This window comes from Phalacrocorax aristotelis, chromosome 18 (assembly GCF_949628215.1).
Source record: "Phalacrocorax aristotelis chromosome 18, bGulAri2.1, whole genome shotgun sequence".
In the NCBI taxonomy this organism is placed as follows: Eukaryota; Metazoa; Chordata; class Aves; order Suliformes; family Phalacrocoracidae; genus Phalacrocorax; species Phalacrocorax aristotelis.
In genome coordinates this window covers 2,141,817-2,161,377 of record NC_134293.1, presented here as the reverse complement: position 1 = coordinate 2,161,377, position 19,561 = coordinate 2,141,817, and the positions used below count along the sequence as shown (strand labels likewise).

Sequence of the window (19,561 nt, the reverse complement as noted above, 5' to 3'; positions counted from 1 at the left end):
GCTTTTTTAAGAAACCATAAAACATCTTTTTAAGGTTGAGATTTAATGTTACAATATTATATTGAAATTGTTGTGTTAATGTATTAATGACCGGGGGGGCTCATTTAATGTAATGCTAAGGTGTGGTCTTTGAATTGTCCACATTTCCTGACCATGCTCTTGTAAATTTTGTCAGCTATTAAAAATGTTCGTGAAGGAACAAGGAGTCCAAGAACTGCTCATGAAATGGGTTTAAAGAGGAGCTATGATACCATGGAAGGAAATATAAAGCAAGGAATGTCAATGCGGGAGTCTCCAGTGTCTGCACCGCTGGAAGGTAAAAACAGCTGTTTTCAAGGTGTTTTGTGTTTTAGTCAAACGTTTTGCATCGATCTAAGAGTATTTCAAGTTATTTTATTGAGCAGACTAAAAGAGAAATTAGATTTAAATCTTACACTACTAACCAAATCCATGTAACAACGGCTACAATGAAAGCGTGCCATAAATACGACACTAGTTTTCCTTTTTGTTTTGCCGGTGCGTTACGATAACTGCCCGTAGTTAGCACTTACTCTCAGTAGATCTGACCCATGTAACTGACTCTTCACAGTCCCAGCGGGTCGTCGCAGGGCTGAGACAACACTGAGTCATACTAGCATGGACGCCACCAACACACCTATTCAGCTAAATACTGGTCTCAGCCATGGCATAGTAACTTGGTAACATGTTGGTGCGACCTTTTGCATTCCTGCAATAAGCCCCTTCGATTAAGCCGAGCAGAAGACTTGCACAGCTGCCGTATCCTGCTTCAGGGCATCCCTAGCATTATTTTGATTTCATAAACTGTAATCAGACTAATCCTGCAAAGGTCAAGTCAAGCCATTATATAACTTTTCCGGTTGTTTTTAAAAACACAAAAGCCAAGAAAATGTTTCATACCTACACTGTGGAGTCTTACTCATTAAGTGCATTTTGTCCCATCTTTGGGCAGCCCTTAAAGGCTGTGTGTACGTTTTCATCAGATGGAACAGTATGAATAAGAGGTTTCTAGGCTGTGTATAGAAGTTCAGCATTGCCTTTAAGTTGCTGATGCATTTGGCTCATCTTCGGGCTCTTTTGGCCTATGAGAAGCTGCTCTGATACTTTTATGCTGTATCTTGTCACTCTGACACATTTTCTGTCCTCAAACTGTGGAAAATTGAGTTCTTTGGGGGTTTGATTTAGGTTCCTACTGTAGAAACAGTAAATGCAGCTCTTCACAGATGGTTCAATATGAACTTTGATTGATTTGGAGGATGCTGAGGTTTATTTTGGGGTGTTTTTTTGTGTTTTCTTTTTGTTCCACTTCCCATCATGGACACCTTTCTTTACTAGGTAAGGCAACCGGGGTGTAAGAGAAGCAGTGACTGCTTTTGGGACAAAAGTTGAGCTTAATTATAAAAACACCTTGTGTTTTCTAACTATGTTAAAACTTGCCACAGTGTAATAGCATGAATACTTGAACTGAAGGGTGTTTTTTTGGGGCGGGATGGTGTTTATAACGTGTTGATACAATGCCCAGCATACTGAGGCTAGGCCCTCTGGGCACTACCATGATACAGATACTATCTGTAAAGTGTGTAAGGAGGAGGAGGGTTTTGTTGGTTTGGGGGGTTTTTTTGAACACTTGTTTAATTCTCAAAATGATGTTCGTTTTAATTTTAGGTTTAATATGCCGTGCACTGCCTAGGGGTAGCCCACACGCTGAACTGAAAGAGAGAACAGTGTTGTCTGGCTCTATAATGCAAGGTAAAGTATTGCAAGCTTAGAAGGCAAGCATTAATTACATCCTCAAAAATCTCGATTTCTGAACCTTAGAACTGTTAATAACAATGGTAGCTGTGTTAAAGGTGGAGCTTATGTTATCGAACATGTTTTCAGAGCATAAATCAGCAGCTTTCTGATATGCTGTGTACAAAGTTATGTGTAAATGTAGCATTTAATTTCTTTTTGGAAAACAGACTTTTTAAAATATGAATACTTGGTAATTAGAACTTTTTTTTAACAAACACTAACAATTCCCCAGACCTCTGGAGATGTATGCTATTTCCTTTATTTTAGCATCTGAAATAACTTGGGATGCTTTTAGTAATATATTGAATATTTGTTCAGTGTATTTTTTGTCGTGATTTGTCAGCATTCAGATTATATTATCGTAGACTACAGCAAACCAAAGTTACCAGTATTATGACAGGTAGTTAGTTACTCTGCTTATGAAAAAAGAGACTTAGTAATTATTAATACCGTAATGTGACACTCTATTTCTATAAAAGGCACACCAAGAGCAACAGCTGAAAGTTTTGAAGAAGGCTTGAAATACCCTAAACAGATTAAGAGAGAGTCGCCTCCCATAAGGACATTTGAAGGAGCCATTACGAAGGGGAAACCATATGATGGAGTCACTACTATAAAAGAAATGGGTCGTTCCATCCATGAAATCCCAAGACAGGACCTCTTAAGCCAGGAGAGTCGCAAGACTCCTGAAATGGTGCAGACGACCAGGCCAATCATAGAAGGCTCCATATCTCAGGTAAATACAAAAAGCACAACTAGTCTCATACAGTTGCTTACAGCCTCAGTGGTGAATCAGTTCAGGATATTTGAATAATGACATGGGTGGGAGCTTGTTTTAAGAAAGCTACCAGCTTAAAAAGCTTAAAAATATTTTCTGGGTATTAGAAAAATGCTGACACTTCACCTGTAGGGAACACACTTGCGAGCAAACGTGAGAGAACCAGCAAGTAACAATCACTAAGATCCAGTTGTGTTCTGTGCTAACGTGATAGAAGCAATGGACTACGGTATTGGCAACGTCAGTTTTTTAGCACAAGGGAAACATTGGCAGGATAACTTTACCTGATCTTTTTCTCCTTTTCAGGGCACACCCATAAAATATGAAAGCAACTCTGGCCAGTCTGCCATCAAACACAATGTAAAATCTTTAATCACTGGACCAAGCAAGCTACCCCGTGGAATGCCTCAGCTGGAAATGGTGCCAGAAAACGTGAAGGTGGTGGAGCGAGGAAAATATGAAGATGTGAAGACCGGGGATGCAGTACGTTCCCGTCACACCTCAGTAGTCAGCTCTGGTCCCTCTGTTCTCAGGTCAACTCTTCATGAAACTCCCAAATCACAGCTGAGCCCTGGGATTTATGATGATACCAATGCTCGGAGGACACCTGTGAACTATCAAAGTCCAATGTCCAGGAGTTCACCTATGATGAATAGAGTTAGTGAGGGTATGTTGTTCCTATCCAGAGTAAGACAAGAGGTTTTAATAATTTAATTTTAAACTTGCTTTTTGACTGGTTTCTGGGATCCATTCTACTTTTTTTTCTAATTCTAATGGCCTCTTTCCATCTGAGGGTGGCTAGAAGGAATTTTAGAAGGCTGTAAGCTGTCAGCTGAAATCAGAAAATGAAAATCCACCATATTGTAACATGGAGGTGGGAAGGCAATTCAGTCTCAGTTTGCATTTGATTATGGATCACGTTGAAAGTGCTGCCTACAAGGGTGATGTTTTAAGGGCAGAAGCTATTCCTGAACTATAGAGGTACCTAGATGAGGACAATAATACGGTGAAGTGTAAGCAATCCTAGTTTTAGAATTCATATTTTTCACCAGAAATAGTTTGTGATTTATTGTATCAGATTGCAGGGTCCCCATGGACATTCCTTGGGAGCCAGCATATACTTACAGCTGAATTTGCAATTGAAAACTATGCATTTTAGTAATTCAGGTTTTTCATTGGTTTTAGCTGGAATATCTTCCGGGAAGCCAGCAAATCATGAAAGGAAAAACACACTTACTCCAACACAGAGGGAGAGCGTGCCAGCAAAATCTCCGGTCCCAGGGGTTGATCCTGTAGTCGCTCACAGTCCTTTTGACCCTCATCACAGAGGTGCAACTCCTGAAGTCTATAGGAGTCACCTCCCTCCTCATTTAGATCCTGCTATGCCATTTCACAGGGCTCTGGATCCTGGTAAATACATTTGTGTTGGTTTTTTTTTTAGTTTTAGAAATATTGTGTGCTTTGATGCACAAAAATAATACCTTTAAAAGGCGATTTTCAGTGGCCACAGGTTTGTAAGAGTTTATATATATCAAATCATAGAATGTCCTGAGTTGGAAGGGACCCATAAGGATCATCAAGTCCAACTTCTAAAACAACAGAAGATACAGATATAGGTACAGAAGATATACACTGTTGTGGTTTGATATTAGTTCAGCGGGGAGGTTAATATCTAACCTGGAAACTTCCTAGAATATTATTGTATAATATGGTAACTTTCTTACAGAAGCTGCCAGGTTGCTTCTGTTTTGTGAAAAAGTTCAGACGGTATCTTTAGATAAGTGTTTGTGAAATATATTAAGCTTCCAGGAAGGCCATGCAAAGGATGTGGAAGATGCTATAGAATTAAAGGCAGTCAAGACCCCTGTGTTCAGGACTGATTCAGTCTCACTGAGGGATTATCAGGTTATTGCTGGTGATATTAAATACAGTGGACTCCCTTTTAACATCCGCCAGTCCACTTCTGTGAGGTGTCTTAACCTTCTTTAGGTATTTCAACCCTTTACAACCTCAGAGCTTTGGGATTTATGTTTTTAATCAAGCCTCTTCTCTAATGTATTTCTCCAGTCTAGATTATTAGCTTTTCCTGTCCACATACAGTGCATAAATTCAATAAAACATCAGTATTAAAACACTCTCTTAATTCACGTGGCACTGGCTAGAGAGAATTGATAGGACTTCTCATTGGAGCTATATAAACATCTGAAACTTTAATTCAATATCACCAATACTGCTTCCTAAATCATCTTTTCTTTTTTTCCTTCTCCTCCTTCACCCTCAGCTGCTGCTGCTTACCTGTTCCAAAGGCAGCTCTCACCCACCCCCGGCTACCCGAGTCAGTATCAGCTTTACGCAATGGAGAATACACGGCAGACAATCCTAAATGACTACATTACCTCACAGCAGATGCAAGTCAACTTACGTCCTGATGTAACGAGAGGATTATCTCCTAGAGAGCAAACTTTAGCTCTGCCATACGCAGGAGCAAGAGGTATGCCTGTGTTTTGATGATGTTCTTTAAAGTGTGTTTTGGATATGCGGTGTGGTTTGGTTGCTTGGTTGGTTGGTTTTGTTGCTGCATATAACTACATGTGTTTGGATGGATGCATGCATGCATACAAGTGCGTATGTGTAGATGTGTTTGCAGGCGAGTTGTCGTATATCTAACTGGCTTTTGTGGCTATAAAGGAAAAAACTATGTCATCAATATTGTTAAAGGGAAAGCTGTAAGACTTATTAGTGTTCAAGAAGCTAGACTGGTTTATGCTGGTTTAAATTGACATTCAGAAGCATATTTAACCAGTCTTCAAACTTCAGAAAAGAGAATTATAGCAAAATGAGAGCTTCTTCAAAATGGAAATAAAAGCATCAGCTAAAAGGGTATGGTTTGTGAAAATCATGGCGATTCTTTAAAGATTTACGTTAGAGTTAGCGAATGTGTGAGACCTGTTGCAGGGTGGGGAAAAGCCTAAATCCATCTGGATGTTTAACAGCAGCAGGAAGGAGCTATTCAAAGTAAAAAGACACCTCGCAAAAGTGTAACTCCTCAAAGAAAGAAAATGGAAATTGTGACAAGTTAAATGTAAGACCGTAGAGGTCAAAAAAAATTTATAAAGCCAAATGAACTAGTAACTTCATCAGATAAACCAGAAGCAAGAAACTTGGCAAAGAAACTGTAGGAACTGATAAATCATCAGAACCCAAAAGGAATGCTTTAGAAGATAAGCAAAGGAATTTCTTTGCAACCCTCTTCACTGTGGAGAGATTTATATTTCTGTGATGCAGATGTTCGTTATGGGACATGAGTTTGAAGAACTCTTTCACATTGAAATGTTGAGCAAAGGCTTAGAACAAAATAATAAAACAGATAGTAATGAGTCCTTGGGGTTACGTGGCATTCTCCCAGGAGTTACAAACTGAACAGGAAATAGTCAGTCTACCACCTTGGTTACTGGTTGTGGTTATGTTGGAGTTCCTGTGGAACCCGTGCATTTCTACATCTCATTTCCTTTGTGAATCTAAAAGGTCTGGAAAAGGGAGTGAATGATGTCTGATAATACCATTTTCCTAAAAGATGAGATTCTTTAGTAGAGGCGAAGTGTATTTATTTTTCTGAGGGGCAATTAAAGGGAGTGCTAGAAATGCAAATTCTGCCCTAGTATGTTCCTAAATTGCTGAGTGCCAGATCTAAGAGAGTCTAACCAGCTGGAATATAGTCCTGCACTTGCCCTATTCTTATATTTTTTATACTAAACATTCACTGCTGACCGTTATCAATGAACAGAATATATAATGTGTAGACAGTTGGTCTGTCCTTGAATGGCCATTTTTATGGGTGTCATCTCCTAACAGGAATTATTGACCTGAACAACATGGCTCCCACTATCTTAGTGCCCCACCCTGGAGGAACAAGCACACCACCCATGGAGAGAATCACCTATATCCCCAGCACCCAGCTCACCTTCCCTCCCAGGCCTTACAATCCTGCTTCTCTGTCGCCAGGTAAGAGCTCTTACGATTTGGTGATGTCTCTAATCGTCTGACAGGCTGAGATAATTGACAGTCTTTATTTAGCTTTCATTAACGTCATGTTTTGATGTTTCCTCAGGCGATGCTTTTTGCACGCACTTCTTACTTGGATAGCAAAGGTTTTCTTAATGATATCCTTTATAGTTACGTTAGCAGCCGAAGGACCGCTGACAAACTCAGAATTTGCCTCATTCTGTCAGGTCTTTATTTATGGTCATTTGATTATGATTTCACTAACCTCATATTACATGCGTTGAAGGGTGGAATTGGGGTCTGTAAGCTGTCTAGTTTCTAACTGTATAGGAACCACCTCAGTAAAAAGCTGTTGAGCTTTCCACTATCACTGTATGTTAAGCTTTTGTCTTCCTAGATAAGTGGATAGTCTTGAGTGGAATGAAAATGTATTGGGGAAATTTTGCTCTAAGTGAATGGCAGAATATACTGGCAAGTGTTTACATCAAACTATGCTTAACCTGAGTATCTGTTTTTGCTTATTCATTTTATTTTGTGAACCTTGCAGGACACCCTACACACCTGGCAGCTTCTGCAGCTGCAAATGCTGAAAGGGAACGGGAAAGGGAGAGGGAGAAGGAACGGGAAAGGGAGAGGGAACGGGAGCGAGAGCGGGAAAGAGAACGAGAACGAGAGAGGGAGAGAATAACTTCAGTCCCTGCTGAACTTTATCTTCGACCAGGTGAGTGCACGTTGTCACATTTGGATCAGTTGTAGACTGTAACTGCTCATTTTCTATAGCCGCTGTTAGCAAGGTGCAGCTTATTAACAACATATGGCACGGTTTGGTTTTAGTCTGCCCTTAAGCCAGGTTCCTGTTACCCAGCAGTTCTGGCCATGATTGCAACTTCAGCAAGTACCAGGCTTCTCAATCCTTCTCTCATAGCAATGTAGTAGCCAGGGAATAGTGTGAATTCCAGTTATCACTAGCACAACTTGCATGTCATTTAGAGCATTTTAAGCGGAATATTACCATTTAAACCTTCAATACATACAGTCACATCTCGAGTGGTGGAGGCAACTGGGAAAGGATGTGGCGGAGATGGTGTTGATACATACTTCTGCATTGTTGTAAGAGTGATCTGTGTATGTTTTTCATTTGTCCCCCTCCGCTCTATGTTCTGCAGGTACAGAGCAGCCTGGCAGACCGGGCAGTCATGGATATGTTCGGTCCCCATCTCCTTCAGTTAGAAGCCAGGAAAACATAATGCAGCAAAGGCCTAGTATTTTTCAAGGAACCAATGGGACAAGTGTAATCACACCTTTGGATCCTGCTGCTCAGCTACGTATCATGTATGTTTCTTAAGTTACTGTTGCAGAAATATCTGTTTAATATTTGAGCTTATTAAAAGGTGCATTTAGCCTGAAGAAAACACTACAAGATGAGGATAACCACTATCCGATTGCTCTTGAATTTATTGGAAATGATCTAATATGTTTTCACCCACTCCAGTTCTGATAGAAATTAGTGTCACAAAAGCTTTGCTTTGTTGTATGCGTGGTATGGTTCTAGTTCTTCTTTCGTGTGATATAATTCAGAATATTCAATGTTTGCCAACAGGCAGCTCACCCCTGGAGCTCCCTCTATTACTCAAGGGTTGCCAGCTTCCCGTTACAATACTGCTGCTGATGCCCTTGCAGCACTAGTAGATGCTGCAGCCTCTGCTCCGCAGATGGAAGTTGCCAAAGCAAAAGAGAACAAGCACGAAGGAACCAGGATAGAAGAGAATATGGGACGTCGGTCAGCTGTGGTTACAGAACAGCAGCAGATGGAACAGAAGACACTGGAGGTAGAAAAGAGGCCTGTCCAGTGCCCCTATACATCTGCAAATTTTTCTGGTGGCAAGTCCCAGGGACAGTCTTCATCAGTAGTCTATTCAGAGGCTGGTAAAGAGAAAGGACCTCCTCCTAAATCCAGGTACGAGGAAGAGCTGAGAACTCGAGGAAAGACCACAATTACTGCTGCTAACTTCATAGATGTGATCATCACTCGACAGATTGCTTCAGACAAGGATGCACGAGATAGGGGCTCTCAAAGTTCAGATTCTTCCAGTAGTTGTACGTATCTTAGTAACTATCTACTACTTTGCTGTCTGTCATAGCCTATTAGGGAGATAATAAGCCGGGAGATGATTCTGACGTTTAATGATAAAATATTCAGCTCTGCACAGCAGAGAGGCTCCATAAGCAAATACAGTTTTTGCATATAGTGACCCAAGATTCTTGCAAAGTCAGAGTTGTTTGTTTTGCTCGGATTCTGTGCTACAACATGAAATGCAGGATAATAAAACTAACGTTATCAGAAGTCAGCAAACCTAAAATTATTTTGTTGACATTGGAATACTGCTTTTTAGGAGTACTTGTTTCACCATGGTTATGAGAGAAGGACAGTGTTTTGACTTTCATTTCACACCATTTTAATGGAAGCTCTAGTGTAGCTCTGTATAGGCAACAAAGATTTTTGTCTGTGATATTTACACCTTATTCCACAACCTTTGCTCGATATTCAGTATCCTCCCACCGGTATGAAGCTCCTGGAGATGCCATTGAGGTGATTAGCCCTGCAAATTCACCTGTACCTACTCAAGAAAAGCTACAGCCCTATCAACAAGACACCCCTAAACCAAGCCAGGCAGAAAGTAAGTTTACCTGCGTATGCCAATATTCGCAAAATTATCTTGCTTATATTTACCAGCTCTGTGAACTCAGGAGTCTTTAAGTGACTGCTTACCACGTTCTTAACATTTCAGAAACTTCTGTTGCAAGTGTGTTGTTGTAGTGATGTGGAAAAACTAGAGCAAACGTATTGGAACTGGCACTCATCATTAAACAGTGCTCCTTTACATTACAGTGTAGTTGATTTAATAAGAAATTTATTTTCAATATGTTCTTCAAAATTATTGCATATTAGTATTGGTGCCCACAACCTTTTACCTACTAGTAAAGCTCAGACTATTACAGTATGCTTTGCAGGTGAGAAATGAGCTGAAATTCACCTGCACAGTGGAATGAAGCTTTATTTATCTGTTCTAAATTGTAGGGTCTATATATGGAGGGGGAAAAGGTGGTCATCACACAGGCTACCTAAAATCTGATGCAGAAACACCTCATCTTTTAAATTTGTAAGCACAGAACTTGCAAACCTTGAAGCTTCAGTAATACCATCTTAACAGACTGACCTTTTTCTTCTTCAACTAGACGACCCAAACAGGCAATATGAGGGGCCGATTCACCGCTATAGGACACAACAGGAACCCCCTTCACCCCAACAACCTCCACCTCCCTCTTCCCAAGCAGAAGGCATGGCACACGTGCCCAGGACCCATCGACTTATCACCCTTGCCGATCACATCTGTGTAGGTTTATTTGCACACGTTTTCAGATGTGAAAAGTTATATTTTGATGATGAAAAAACATGTTTTGGAACATAATACCAGTTCTGTAATTATTAGTTTTACTTGATGATATTATACAACAATGTGTCTGAATTTATAATAATCTCATTTGTTGTAATCAGTCTCATATTTGTCTAGTTCATGGATATGTGTGTTCTGGCCAATATCTGACCAAGATCTCCCTTCCATTCTTTTTTCTTTTTGGCCACAACCAGCAAATCATTACACAAGACTTTGCTAGAAACCAGGCAGCTTCTCAGGCCTCTTTGCAGCCTCCCACCACTACATTCCAGAATTCCACCCCTGCTCCAACACCTGTTTCTACCCGGGCAAAGACATCAAATCGCTACAGCCCTGAGTCGCAGTCGCAGCCTGTCCACCATCAGCGGCCAGGTGCTAGAGTGTCACCTGAAAACCTGTCTGACAAGTCCAGGGGAAGGTAATACCTGTGTTCAGTTTAACTGCAAATTTAATTATTGCCCAAACATGGTATTTATAAAAAATAGCACAGTGATCTTGATGTAGATCAGAAGTAGAGGTGTCTCTTGGTCTTTTCTAAGCAACGTCTGTCTTGTGCTGTGTTTGACAATTGCTTGGCTCCATAACATAGCTTACAACTTTTTTGCCTTCACTTTGTACGCTTAATTTCCAGTCTTCAGAGGGGTGAAGATGTTTAATTACTTAGAACTTATCAAAGTCATTATGAACAGATTTAAGTCACATTTTTGAGATCGCCAAGCGCACTGAAGCGTGTTATATATGTATAAGTAGACATAATTAGTTATGCAACAACTGGAATGCAATTACATGTGTTAACTACTGCTTTACATGCATTAAGTGCACTTATCTGTCTGAATTATGGATGCAGACCTGGAAAATCTCCAGAGAGGAGTCATGTCTCTTCAGAGCCCTATGAGCCAATCTCGCCACCTCAGGTCCCGGTTGTACATGAAAAACAGGAAAATGTTCTTTTGCTTTCCCAAAGAACTGAGCCTACTGAACAGAGGTATGTGTAAAACTGAATTTTAAAACCATAATTCTGGATCTTTGTGCTGCAAACAGTATCTTTAATAAAGAGCAGTTTAAGCAATCTTCCTCTGGTACCACAGGCAAGTTGTTAATCGCTGTTGATCCTTCTTGTGCTAGCATTCAGAACCTGCTACTCGGGAGATGCTTTGGGAAGCCTGAGCGAAACATCACCTGTACGTGTTCTGTCTTGAGTTTCTTGGTGCAAGCAGTGTGTTCACTTCACATCTGATAGAAAACATTATAACAAAACTCCTTGTGGGTGCCAGTTCTATGAAAGTGAAGCAGTTTTCGGGAAAGGTCTGTTTTCTATGATATTTATTAAATGATTCAGACTTCTCCTGCCTGATTGGCTTCCTGGATGCTGTCCCGGTGAAGTGCGGAGGAACCCAGGCTTCCAAACCTCATGATTCTAGAGCAGCTTATCGCGTGAAATATCACTCAGCTAAGGAGCTTAATTTCCAGGAGGCGTGAGGGGGGATGTCAGGAGGCCCATGCATCAGGCAGCCCTGTTTCCCAGGGCTATTTGTCGGTCTGCCAGATCTGCAACATAAAACTACACGGGACTGTGTCAGCACTGGTGTCTTCGAAGGTCTGGCAGATGCACATTGGAACAGAGGCTCCTGTCATTTGCTCTGTTGCCTGCTGAAGGAGGACTAGCACCCAACGTGCTCACCATGTGCTTATTTAAGGGTCATGCTGGTGCGATTCTTTTTTTTTTCTTGTCCCCCTCCACTCTGCAGTTGCTGGCCGGGTTGTCACAGTCCATTATGGTTGTTAGCTGGATGCGAAGGGATTTTCAGGAACGTAGCAGGGAAGATAGCACTTTTTAGAATTTTAAGGATCTTGGCCTAGGAAACCTAGAGTCTTTTTAACTTTATCTTTAGCTGATTTTTTTAAGTGGGGTTTTTGGTTTGTTTTTTAAATTGAAACTGATCTGCCAGATTGCTGCTACTTAAGCTCGAGTATTCAAAGTGTCACAAGTGAATGCGCAGTTGATAATTTTTGTCCACTTGTGAAAACAGTGCAAATTGTTCATGACCCTGGTATTATCTTAGATTTTTCACCGGAATTTCTTCATGCTTTAGTTTGGTTTTTTCCCTTAAAATTCTGTAATTGGAATACTGCTACTTTTACCATCTTTATGAACAACCTAAAATTTGCATATTTTAAGACCTGAAGATAAAACACACGCCTTGTCAATTTGACATTTACTTCAGCAATTTTTTATGCTCATGTGACAAAATTATGTGCAGAAAGTGTGCCAGCAACTGTGAATGTAAAATTGATAAGGGGTATGGAATACAGGAACGTGGATCCTGGTCTGAATCTGTGCCATAGGGCAGGGATGGCTAACTGGCACCTCTCGAGCCAGATCCCAGTCCGTAAGGTGGTTTTACTTGGTTTCTAAGAATGCCTGAAACAGCTTATTTGTTTGAACCATGTGTGATAGGGTGGGTGAGCGGACTTAAGTAGCAGTACATCCTTTCTGGTGGCATACTGGGGACAAGAGTGAGAAGAAAAATGGCAATGTGTAAATAGCAGGAGCAGCTAGGGTGAGTATTTGGGCTTCTAGCTTAAACATTTGGTACCTACCAATTTGCAGTGCAAACTTCAGCCAGCGTGCAGGCTGCAAGGCAGAAGTAGGCACCCCCGAGATGATTTGTAGGAGCATCATCTCTCTATCGCCCTCCAGCACAGACAATGACACAGGCACTTCTTCTGTGAGCTGTAGGATCTTAAACCTCAGTTACCTGGAAAAAGCAGATGCTCTGCAGAGTCATTATATTTGTCTGGTCCCCAAAAAACAGACTGAGGAAAGAGGCTTAAAGCTCGTATGAATGTTGGCAGTTTCTGGCTGTCTGCTTTTGGAAAGATTTAAAGATACGTCGCGAAAAATGTTCTCTCTCTTTGACGTGTGTTGGTCTTGGCAGGACTGACTCGCGCTCTCCAGGTAGTATAAGCTACCTACCTTCCTTCTTCACCAAACTTGAGAACACTTCACCAATGGTAAAGTCCAAGAAACAGGAGATATTTCGAAAGCTGAACTCGTCTGGCGGAGGTGACTCTGACATGGGTATGCTGGACTTGCCTTTTCACTGAATTTCTCCAGCTTAAGCTTTATGTGACTGCCATCCACAGATGTCCTAACCTAAATAAGTTTCAAGTAACATATGAATTAATATAAATCTATGAATATAAAAACACACAATAACTTACCACCAAAGAACTGGAAGATCGTTAGTTTTCCTTTTTATTTTTTTCCTTTAAATGCTAGTGTAACGCATACTTAAGCTTTTTAACTTTTTTTTTTTTTGAGAGATAGAAACGGATTCTGAAGATCATGGAAAAATCTCATAATCAAGAGTTGCTAAAACCTGACATTATTCTAGCTAACTTTGTGCCTTTAGTTTGCTTCATATTAACCCTATTACACATTTTCCTTTTTGGAAAGGTGTCTTGAAACTGAATGTTTTGTGTTTTCTTGGCCCTTACAATTATGCCTGTTAAAAAGACATATTTTAATATAGTTTCAGTAACGGATGTGTGCGTTCATCTTAGAAGACTGAGAAAGAAAACACAGAATATTGCAAATAGTTCAAAGTAATTATACCTTGTGCGTTAGGAGCAGTAGTGATCCCTTGTAGTCATCGTCAGTGCTGGAAAACTCAATGAAATATTGTGCTTTAATTGCAGCAACTGCTCAGCCAGGGACTGAAATATTCAATTTGCCAGCAGTCACTACCTCAGGTAAGATTTTCAGTACAAGAAAGAATGTATGTTTCGGGGGTGGGGAGGGAACCCTAGTGTAATATCTTCCATTTATATGCTTTGGGCAGTCCAGTAAATGAGGAAGAAAATAATTTAAAAAGTAATATCCTACATGACAATATGTTTCCTGTAAAGCAAAAATGATCAAAAGAAAAGCAAAATGACCAAAGGAGGCTTCAGAAAACATTTAAAATGGGAACTTAGGCAAGAATGTTTTGTTTCTGTGCTCTGCAAGTCCTACACAGAGGTAGAAGTCATGAGACTGGCTAGCGTCTCACTTGAACTACACTGTATTTAAATTTATTTAACAAAACTTGAGCTTAGTTCATTAAAAGTTGTTTATTTTATAAGCTGGTGCATTTAAAATACTTACCGATAATTTTCTATGAGATGGGGAAATGAAACATAACCCGTAATTTTACTGTGTTAGAGGTGAGCGAGGCAGAGAATTGAACTGCAATGTGGGAGATAAGAACTGCCAAATCTGAATTGTGTAAAGGCAGTCTGTGGTATGACCCCTGATTTTGGCCAGTCGCTGCCCCTTCCGGTACAGTGCTTCTGTCTTTTAAATGGAGAAAGTGCTGATCTCCGTTCATTTAGATGGAAGACAAGCTTTTGGAATCAATATTGGCCATGTATCACACTTCGTAAGACAATCTAGTGTGTATCATTAATGAGAGAAGAATTCTTCTGGCCCCTTCTCTTAAACCTAAATAATAGCTGCAGATTTTACTTAATACACTGTCACAATCGGCATGCTCAGTTTCCTTTCTATTAAAAAAAAAAAACAACCCAAAAGAACAGTAAAATTTATCCTCCTGCAAACACTCCATAGCTCTTTGGCGTTTGCTGGCACGTCTGAGCTGTAGCCATCGTGAGCTGTTTTGGAGCACGTAGCTTCATGTTTGAAAAAAATCTCATCTTTGGGGGTTTTTTTTCCCACCTTTCTGCCTCTCTCAAATCTTTTCCCACACCCCTTTGTGATTTCTCCGAGATACTTCTTTATTTTTTTTTTGCCTCCCCTCCCACCTTTTCCTGTATGTTTTCTTTTATCTCCCAGGTGCAGTCAGTTCTAGGGGTCATTCCTTTGCAGATCCTGCCAGTAATCTGGGTCTGGAAGACATTATTAGGAAAGCATTGATGGGAAACTTTGATGATAAGAGTGAGGAGCATGGAGTTGTAATGTCACAATCTATTGCGGTAGCACCTGGCAGTTCCAGTGCTGCGGTATCAGCAAGTAATGAGACGCGCAGGGAAGAAGCTAATCCATCGCCAAATTCAGGTGAGGCATTGCAGCTCCTAAATATTTCATGGTCTTAAAGAAAAATAAATTAAGGATTTGAATAAATTTGGTGCTGCTGAAAAATCACTGTTCTTCCTCTGGAAGTCATAGAGATGGTGTTTCCGTTCCATCTAGCAGTCCTGGTGTTCAAACTGGTGCTTCGGGAACATATGCCTGAATTTCTTGGAGAATGACAACACTGATGAAACGGGGAAGAGATAACAAGGCGTACTCAATACCTGAAGCTTCTCCGTGGCTTCATGAAAACGCATGTGTAGTACATCACCTGTAAAGAACGCATGACAGTGGGAACTGGCTTGCACTGAAAACATCTCAGTTCCTAAAAATGGAAATATAACTCTGCTGTGATAAGAACAGGGATTTTCTAGCAATGGTGTGTTAGAAGACTGGCCTGTATGGTCACTAACAGTAGTAAATCAGCATGCCAGGAGGCCCCGGTGTGAAACTCCTCTTTGCTGCCAAGTGATAATTCACAGAAACAAACATAGGCTAAAATGCAGCGTAATGTTTGTGTAAAACCTGTCCTTCCCACTTCCAGGAGGGGGAGTCAGCAAGCAGAAGCTAATCGGCAAGTCCAGCAGTAGGAAGTCTAAGTCTCCAATACCTGGCCAGGGATATTTGGGAACCGAAAGACCTTCTTCTGTCTCATCTGTACATTCAGAAGGGGACTACCACAGACAGACTCCAGTGTGGGCCTGGGAAGACAGGCCTTCATCAACAGGTGAGAAATGGGTTTCTTATAAACTTAACAAACCAGATGCGATATTTGTAGGAAGGTCATATGTAGGCATGCTGTAACACTGGTATATTGGACAAAAGATTACAGCATCTAAGGATTTTCGGGAACATTTTCTGCTAGCTGCCACAACCAAAACCAGACTGCCTTTCAGAGACGGATCTCTTAGAACAGCTCGTGTTTTTGACTTGGAGAAACTCTCTTTGATTCAGGTTCAACACAGTTTCCGTACAACCCGCTGACGATGAGGATGCTCAGCAGTACACCGCCAACATCCATTGCGTGTGCCCCACCGTCCATGAGCCAAGCAACCACTCACCAACAGAACAGGATATGGGAGCGAGAGCCTGCGCCTCTGCTTTCAGCACAATATGAGACTCTGTCTGACAGTGATGACTGAACTATGCAGATTTTTTTTTTTAATTTGCGGGTCAAAAAAAGAAATCTATTTTTGACTTGTGCCCATAGAGACTTTCCAAGAGAGCAAGGGCCACACAATGAAGAATTAATGGAGAGTCCGTTAAATGCCTTCTGCACAGGCCATGTGTTGGAGGATCGTGATCAAGAAGGTTGACTTACTAAAGATAAATATGTAAAGAGTTTTTAAAAATGTGGACTATTCCTGTTCTACATCTATTTGTAAAGAAAACCATAATGTCTTTAAATCATTCTTCTGTAAATAGAGAGTACTTTTTGCAGTGTTTTTTCCCTTGCTATAGTATCTGGTGTACTTATGTTCAAATCATTGCCTAAACTTTGGGGGTCATTTTGTAATTTTTTTTTTTTTAAGCATTTTCTCCAGTGTAGAGTACTCTTCATAACCCTAGCCTCCCTACCAGCCTAGCCTAACCATAACCCCAGCCTCCCGACCAGCCTAGCATCATTGCCTATTTAATGCCGTGCCACTTCTTGCAGGCATTGTGCTTTTATATAATTTTTTTTTCCCTAGACACACTTTCTTGGTGTTCAAGCTCTTGTGAAAATGTTGATTTTTAAGACTGACCCCTTAATGAATTCTGTACATTAACATAGTCCGGTTCGCTGGAATAAGATGATATATTTCTTTGAATTTTAAATTCTGCCACACTGTAAATTTTTGGTGCAGTTGGTTTTATTTAGCAACACTGCAGAAATACTATTGCATGGGTATGTTACGGTTCATTTTTAAAAGGAGAAAAAAAGAAAACAACCAAACAAAAAGAACAGCTTCTGGAGGCATACCTCACTGATATGCACACTGGGAATTTTAACTGTGCCCCAAAAGCCTATCTTAGTCTCTTCTGTTTCTGCATTGTATGCAGTCAAAACAGGCCACTAAATTTCACTGTCATATTTAACCACAGCAAATGGCTTATCTGAACAGAGGCTCTGGGTGGGTTGATGAATCCTTTAAGAAGAAAAACCTCTACATCCCAACTTGGAATAAAACAAAATGCCTTTATAGAATAATTGAGCAACACACAAGTCAACTACTTGGCTTCTGTTACAACCAGTTTGAAATAGGTACTGTGATTTTCACCTTCCTCCAGTCTGATTTTAAAATCATTACGTACTAATTATGTTAAAAGTCTGCATCCCCAGCCCTATAAGCAAGCTTTTGGTGGAAGTCCTTACAAATGCTTGGCTTAACTCCCTAAGTGTGCAATACTTGTTAGGGTGATTTTTTTTTTTTTTTTTAATTTTATATGGTACTAGGAGAGTCTCCTTAATCATCCGTCTATCAATGCCTGCTATGATATGCTCGTAGCTCGTGTGTACATACATCTGGTCAGGGATACCACAGGGTGTCCTGACATCCATCTTCAAGAGCATCTTCTTTTTTGCTGCACTGACCTCAGGAAGTGAATTTAAATCTTCCGGGGTGGGAAGACTGAGTTACAGACAGCACTGAGCTGGGGGGGTGGCATGGTCTGTCAGATTCCAAACTGCTTTTGCATCTCATTGATGAACAGAGTCTTTGCCTTGAAGTTATTTTCCAGTTGAAACATTTTTAACTTAACACTGTATTTGCGATACGTTGTATGGAAGGTGTAATGCAGCTGTGTAACCTTAAGCCGTGTAAGCTCTACATCTTACGGAAGGACTGTAACGGTCCAGTTACAAACAGGAAGAAGTGCAGAACTGTTTGTTGGTGGCCAATTTACTTTGATAGTTTAGAGGAAAGCCTTTTTGCCCTAAGTGTGGGAAAGAAAAAAATCCAAAGGAACTCATTTGGAAACTTGACAGCACGTTGCAAATACAGAATTATTTTGCTACTTTTTTTAAACACTGCATCAGAGTAGATGAGTTGACAGTCTTAAATCTCCTTGCAGTCTTTCTCCAAGACAGATATTTTTTTTTCTCACCCTCCCATCCTTTACCCTTCGGGCTTAAAGTAGTGAACTTTTCATCCTGTTTGTAGACCTGTGCTCTTATTTTAACTTTTTTCGTTCCCACCGCAACATATACTGGAAAACAAGTTGATCTGCCCTTTCTGTAGATTTAAATTTGGAGTGGAGAGTTAAGTTCCATTCTAAAACTTGTTCTTTCTTAGTGTAACAAATACAACGTGAAAGAGGCATGTACAGACAAATGTCTCTAACTGTACAGTAAGTATAGCATGTTCATTGCAGAGCTTCATGTTATTGCTGCTGCAGCAGCAAGATATCCGAAGTAGGATAGTCACTTTCTCCTAAGATACAGCTTGAGTGGCATTTGCACATAAAATGTTGCTGCTTTTTTGTTTGTTAGAGCTCTAACTTCTCCAGTGTAAAAAAAAAAAAAACAAAAAAAACACAAAAAAAACCACACCAAAAACAAACCAAACCTCTCCAGAGCCTAAGTTAGGGTTTACCACAATTCCAGTAATCTCCAAGTATGGAATTACATCTGACCTGTTTCAAACAGGGAGGTGTTTGTAAATCATGTTTACAAAGTGTAGTTTACTACAAATTTTTAACTGATTTCTGATCAGCGCTTTCACAATGCTTTCATCTTGATATGTTTCGTGATCTGATATGAAATCATTTAAGACTTGAAAACCCCATGCATCATAAAACTCAACTTTTTTTTTTTCCACACAATGTCTTCAGTAGACAGTGACTTCTGGATTCAGACCAATCAATAAAGGGGATCAGTTCTCCATTTGCTTTTCCTGTGTCTCCCTCTTGTTTTGCAGCATCAAGCTATGTTCATGAGAACAGGCAAAACACTTCCCTCGGGGTGCTGCAGGGTTCCCAGTTAACGCTGCTGGAGTGTCTACGGTCTGCCGCTTCAAAACCAAAAACCAGAACTTTAAAGATGGGGTCTAACATGTTGGAGCTTTTCTCTTAGTACAAGCGTGCCTGTAACAGCCATTTTTCCTTCCTAGCTTGCTGAGAACAAAGCTGTATGTGTGACTTGAGTTTTTCCAGCTTCAATGAACATCTACTCTAGAAAACCTGCATGCCTCTTCTTAGCTCAAAGTTAAGCAGAGTTGAAGCCACTAATGCTACTGTAAGTAAACTAATAGTGATGCAATTAACATTAAGGGATATACCAGAGCTGAAGTTCTTACAAATGAGAAGTTAAAATGAGGCTTGGTTAGTGACAGAATTACAGTTAGTTCTACTATCCTACCGAAATACGGATGTGATAACTTGTTTAATTCTCCTTTAACATTCGGCTTCACTCCAGGGCAGAGCTGAAATTCTGTTGTATAAGCAGGCTGTTCGTACTAG

At 40.4% G+C, this 19,561-nt stretch overlaps 1 protein-coding gene across 6 annotated transcripts in view; it reads left to right on the top strand.

Moving 5' to 3' along the window:
* Positions 1-18,986, top strand: part of NCOR1 (nuclear receptor corepressor 1) — a 73,218-nt gene extending 54,232 nt beyond the window's left edge. For 5 of the 6 annotated variants that reach the window (XM_075113592.1, XM_075113590.1, XM_075113595.1 and 2 more), the window contains 19 exons: positions 176-316; positions 1,684-1,767; positions 2,292-2,548; positions 2,897-3,257; positions 3,776-4,000; positions 4,872-5,081; positions 6,443-6,592; positions 7,140-7,313; positions 7,759-7,924; positions 8,193-8,689; positions 9,142-9,270; positions 9,830-9,987; positions 10,242-10,465; positions 10,895-11,032; positions 12,987-13,129; positions 13,750-13,803; positions 14,885-15,106; positions 15,666-15,848; positions 16,076-18,986. In XM_075113592.1, coding sequence (XP_074969693.1) covers positions 176-316; positions 1,684-1,767; positions 2,292-2,548; positions 2,897-3,257; positions 3,776-4,000; positions 4,872-5,081; positions 6,443-6,592; positions 7,140-7,313; positions 7,759-7,924; positions 8,193-8,689; positions 9,142-9,270; positions 9,830-9,987; positions 10,242-10,465; positions 10,895-11,032; positions 12,987-13,129; positions 13,750-13,803; positions 14,885-15,106; positions 15,666-15,848; positions 16,076-16,263 — 3,704 coding nt within the window. In that variant the 3' untranslated portion in view covers positions 16,264-18,986. The remainder of the gene's footprint in view (positions 1-175; positions 317-1,683; positions 1,768-2,291; positions 2,549-2,896; positions 3,258-3,775; positions 4,001-4,871; positions 5,082-6,442; positions 6,593-7,139; positions 7,314-7,758; positions 7,925-8,192; positions 8,690-9,141; positions 9,271-9,829; positions 9,988-10,241; positions 10,466-10,894; positions 11,033-12,986; positions 13,130-13,749; positions 13,804-14,884; positions 15,107-15,665; positions 15,849-16,075) is intronic. The other variant, XM_075113594.1, reaches the window with a different exon arrangement.
* The last annotated feature ends 575 nt before the right edge of the window (positions 18,987-19,561 follow it).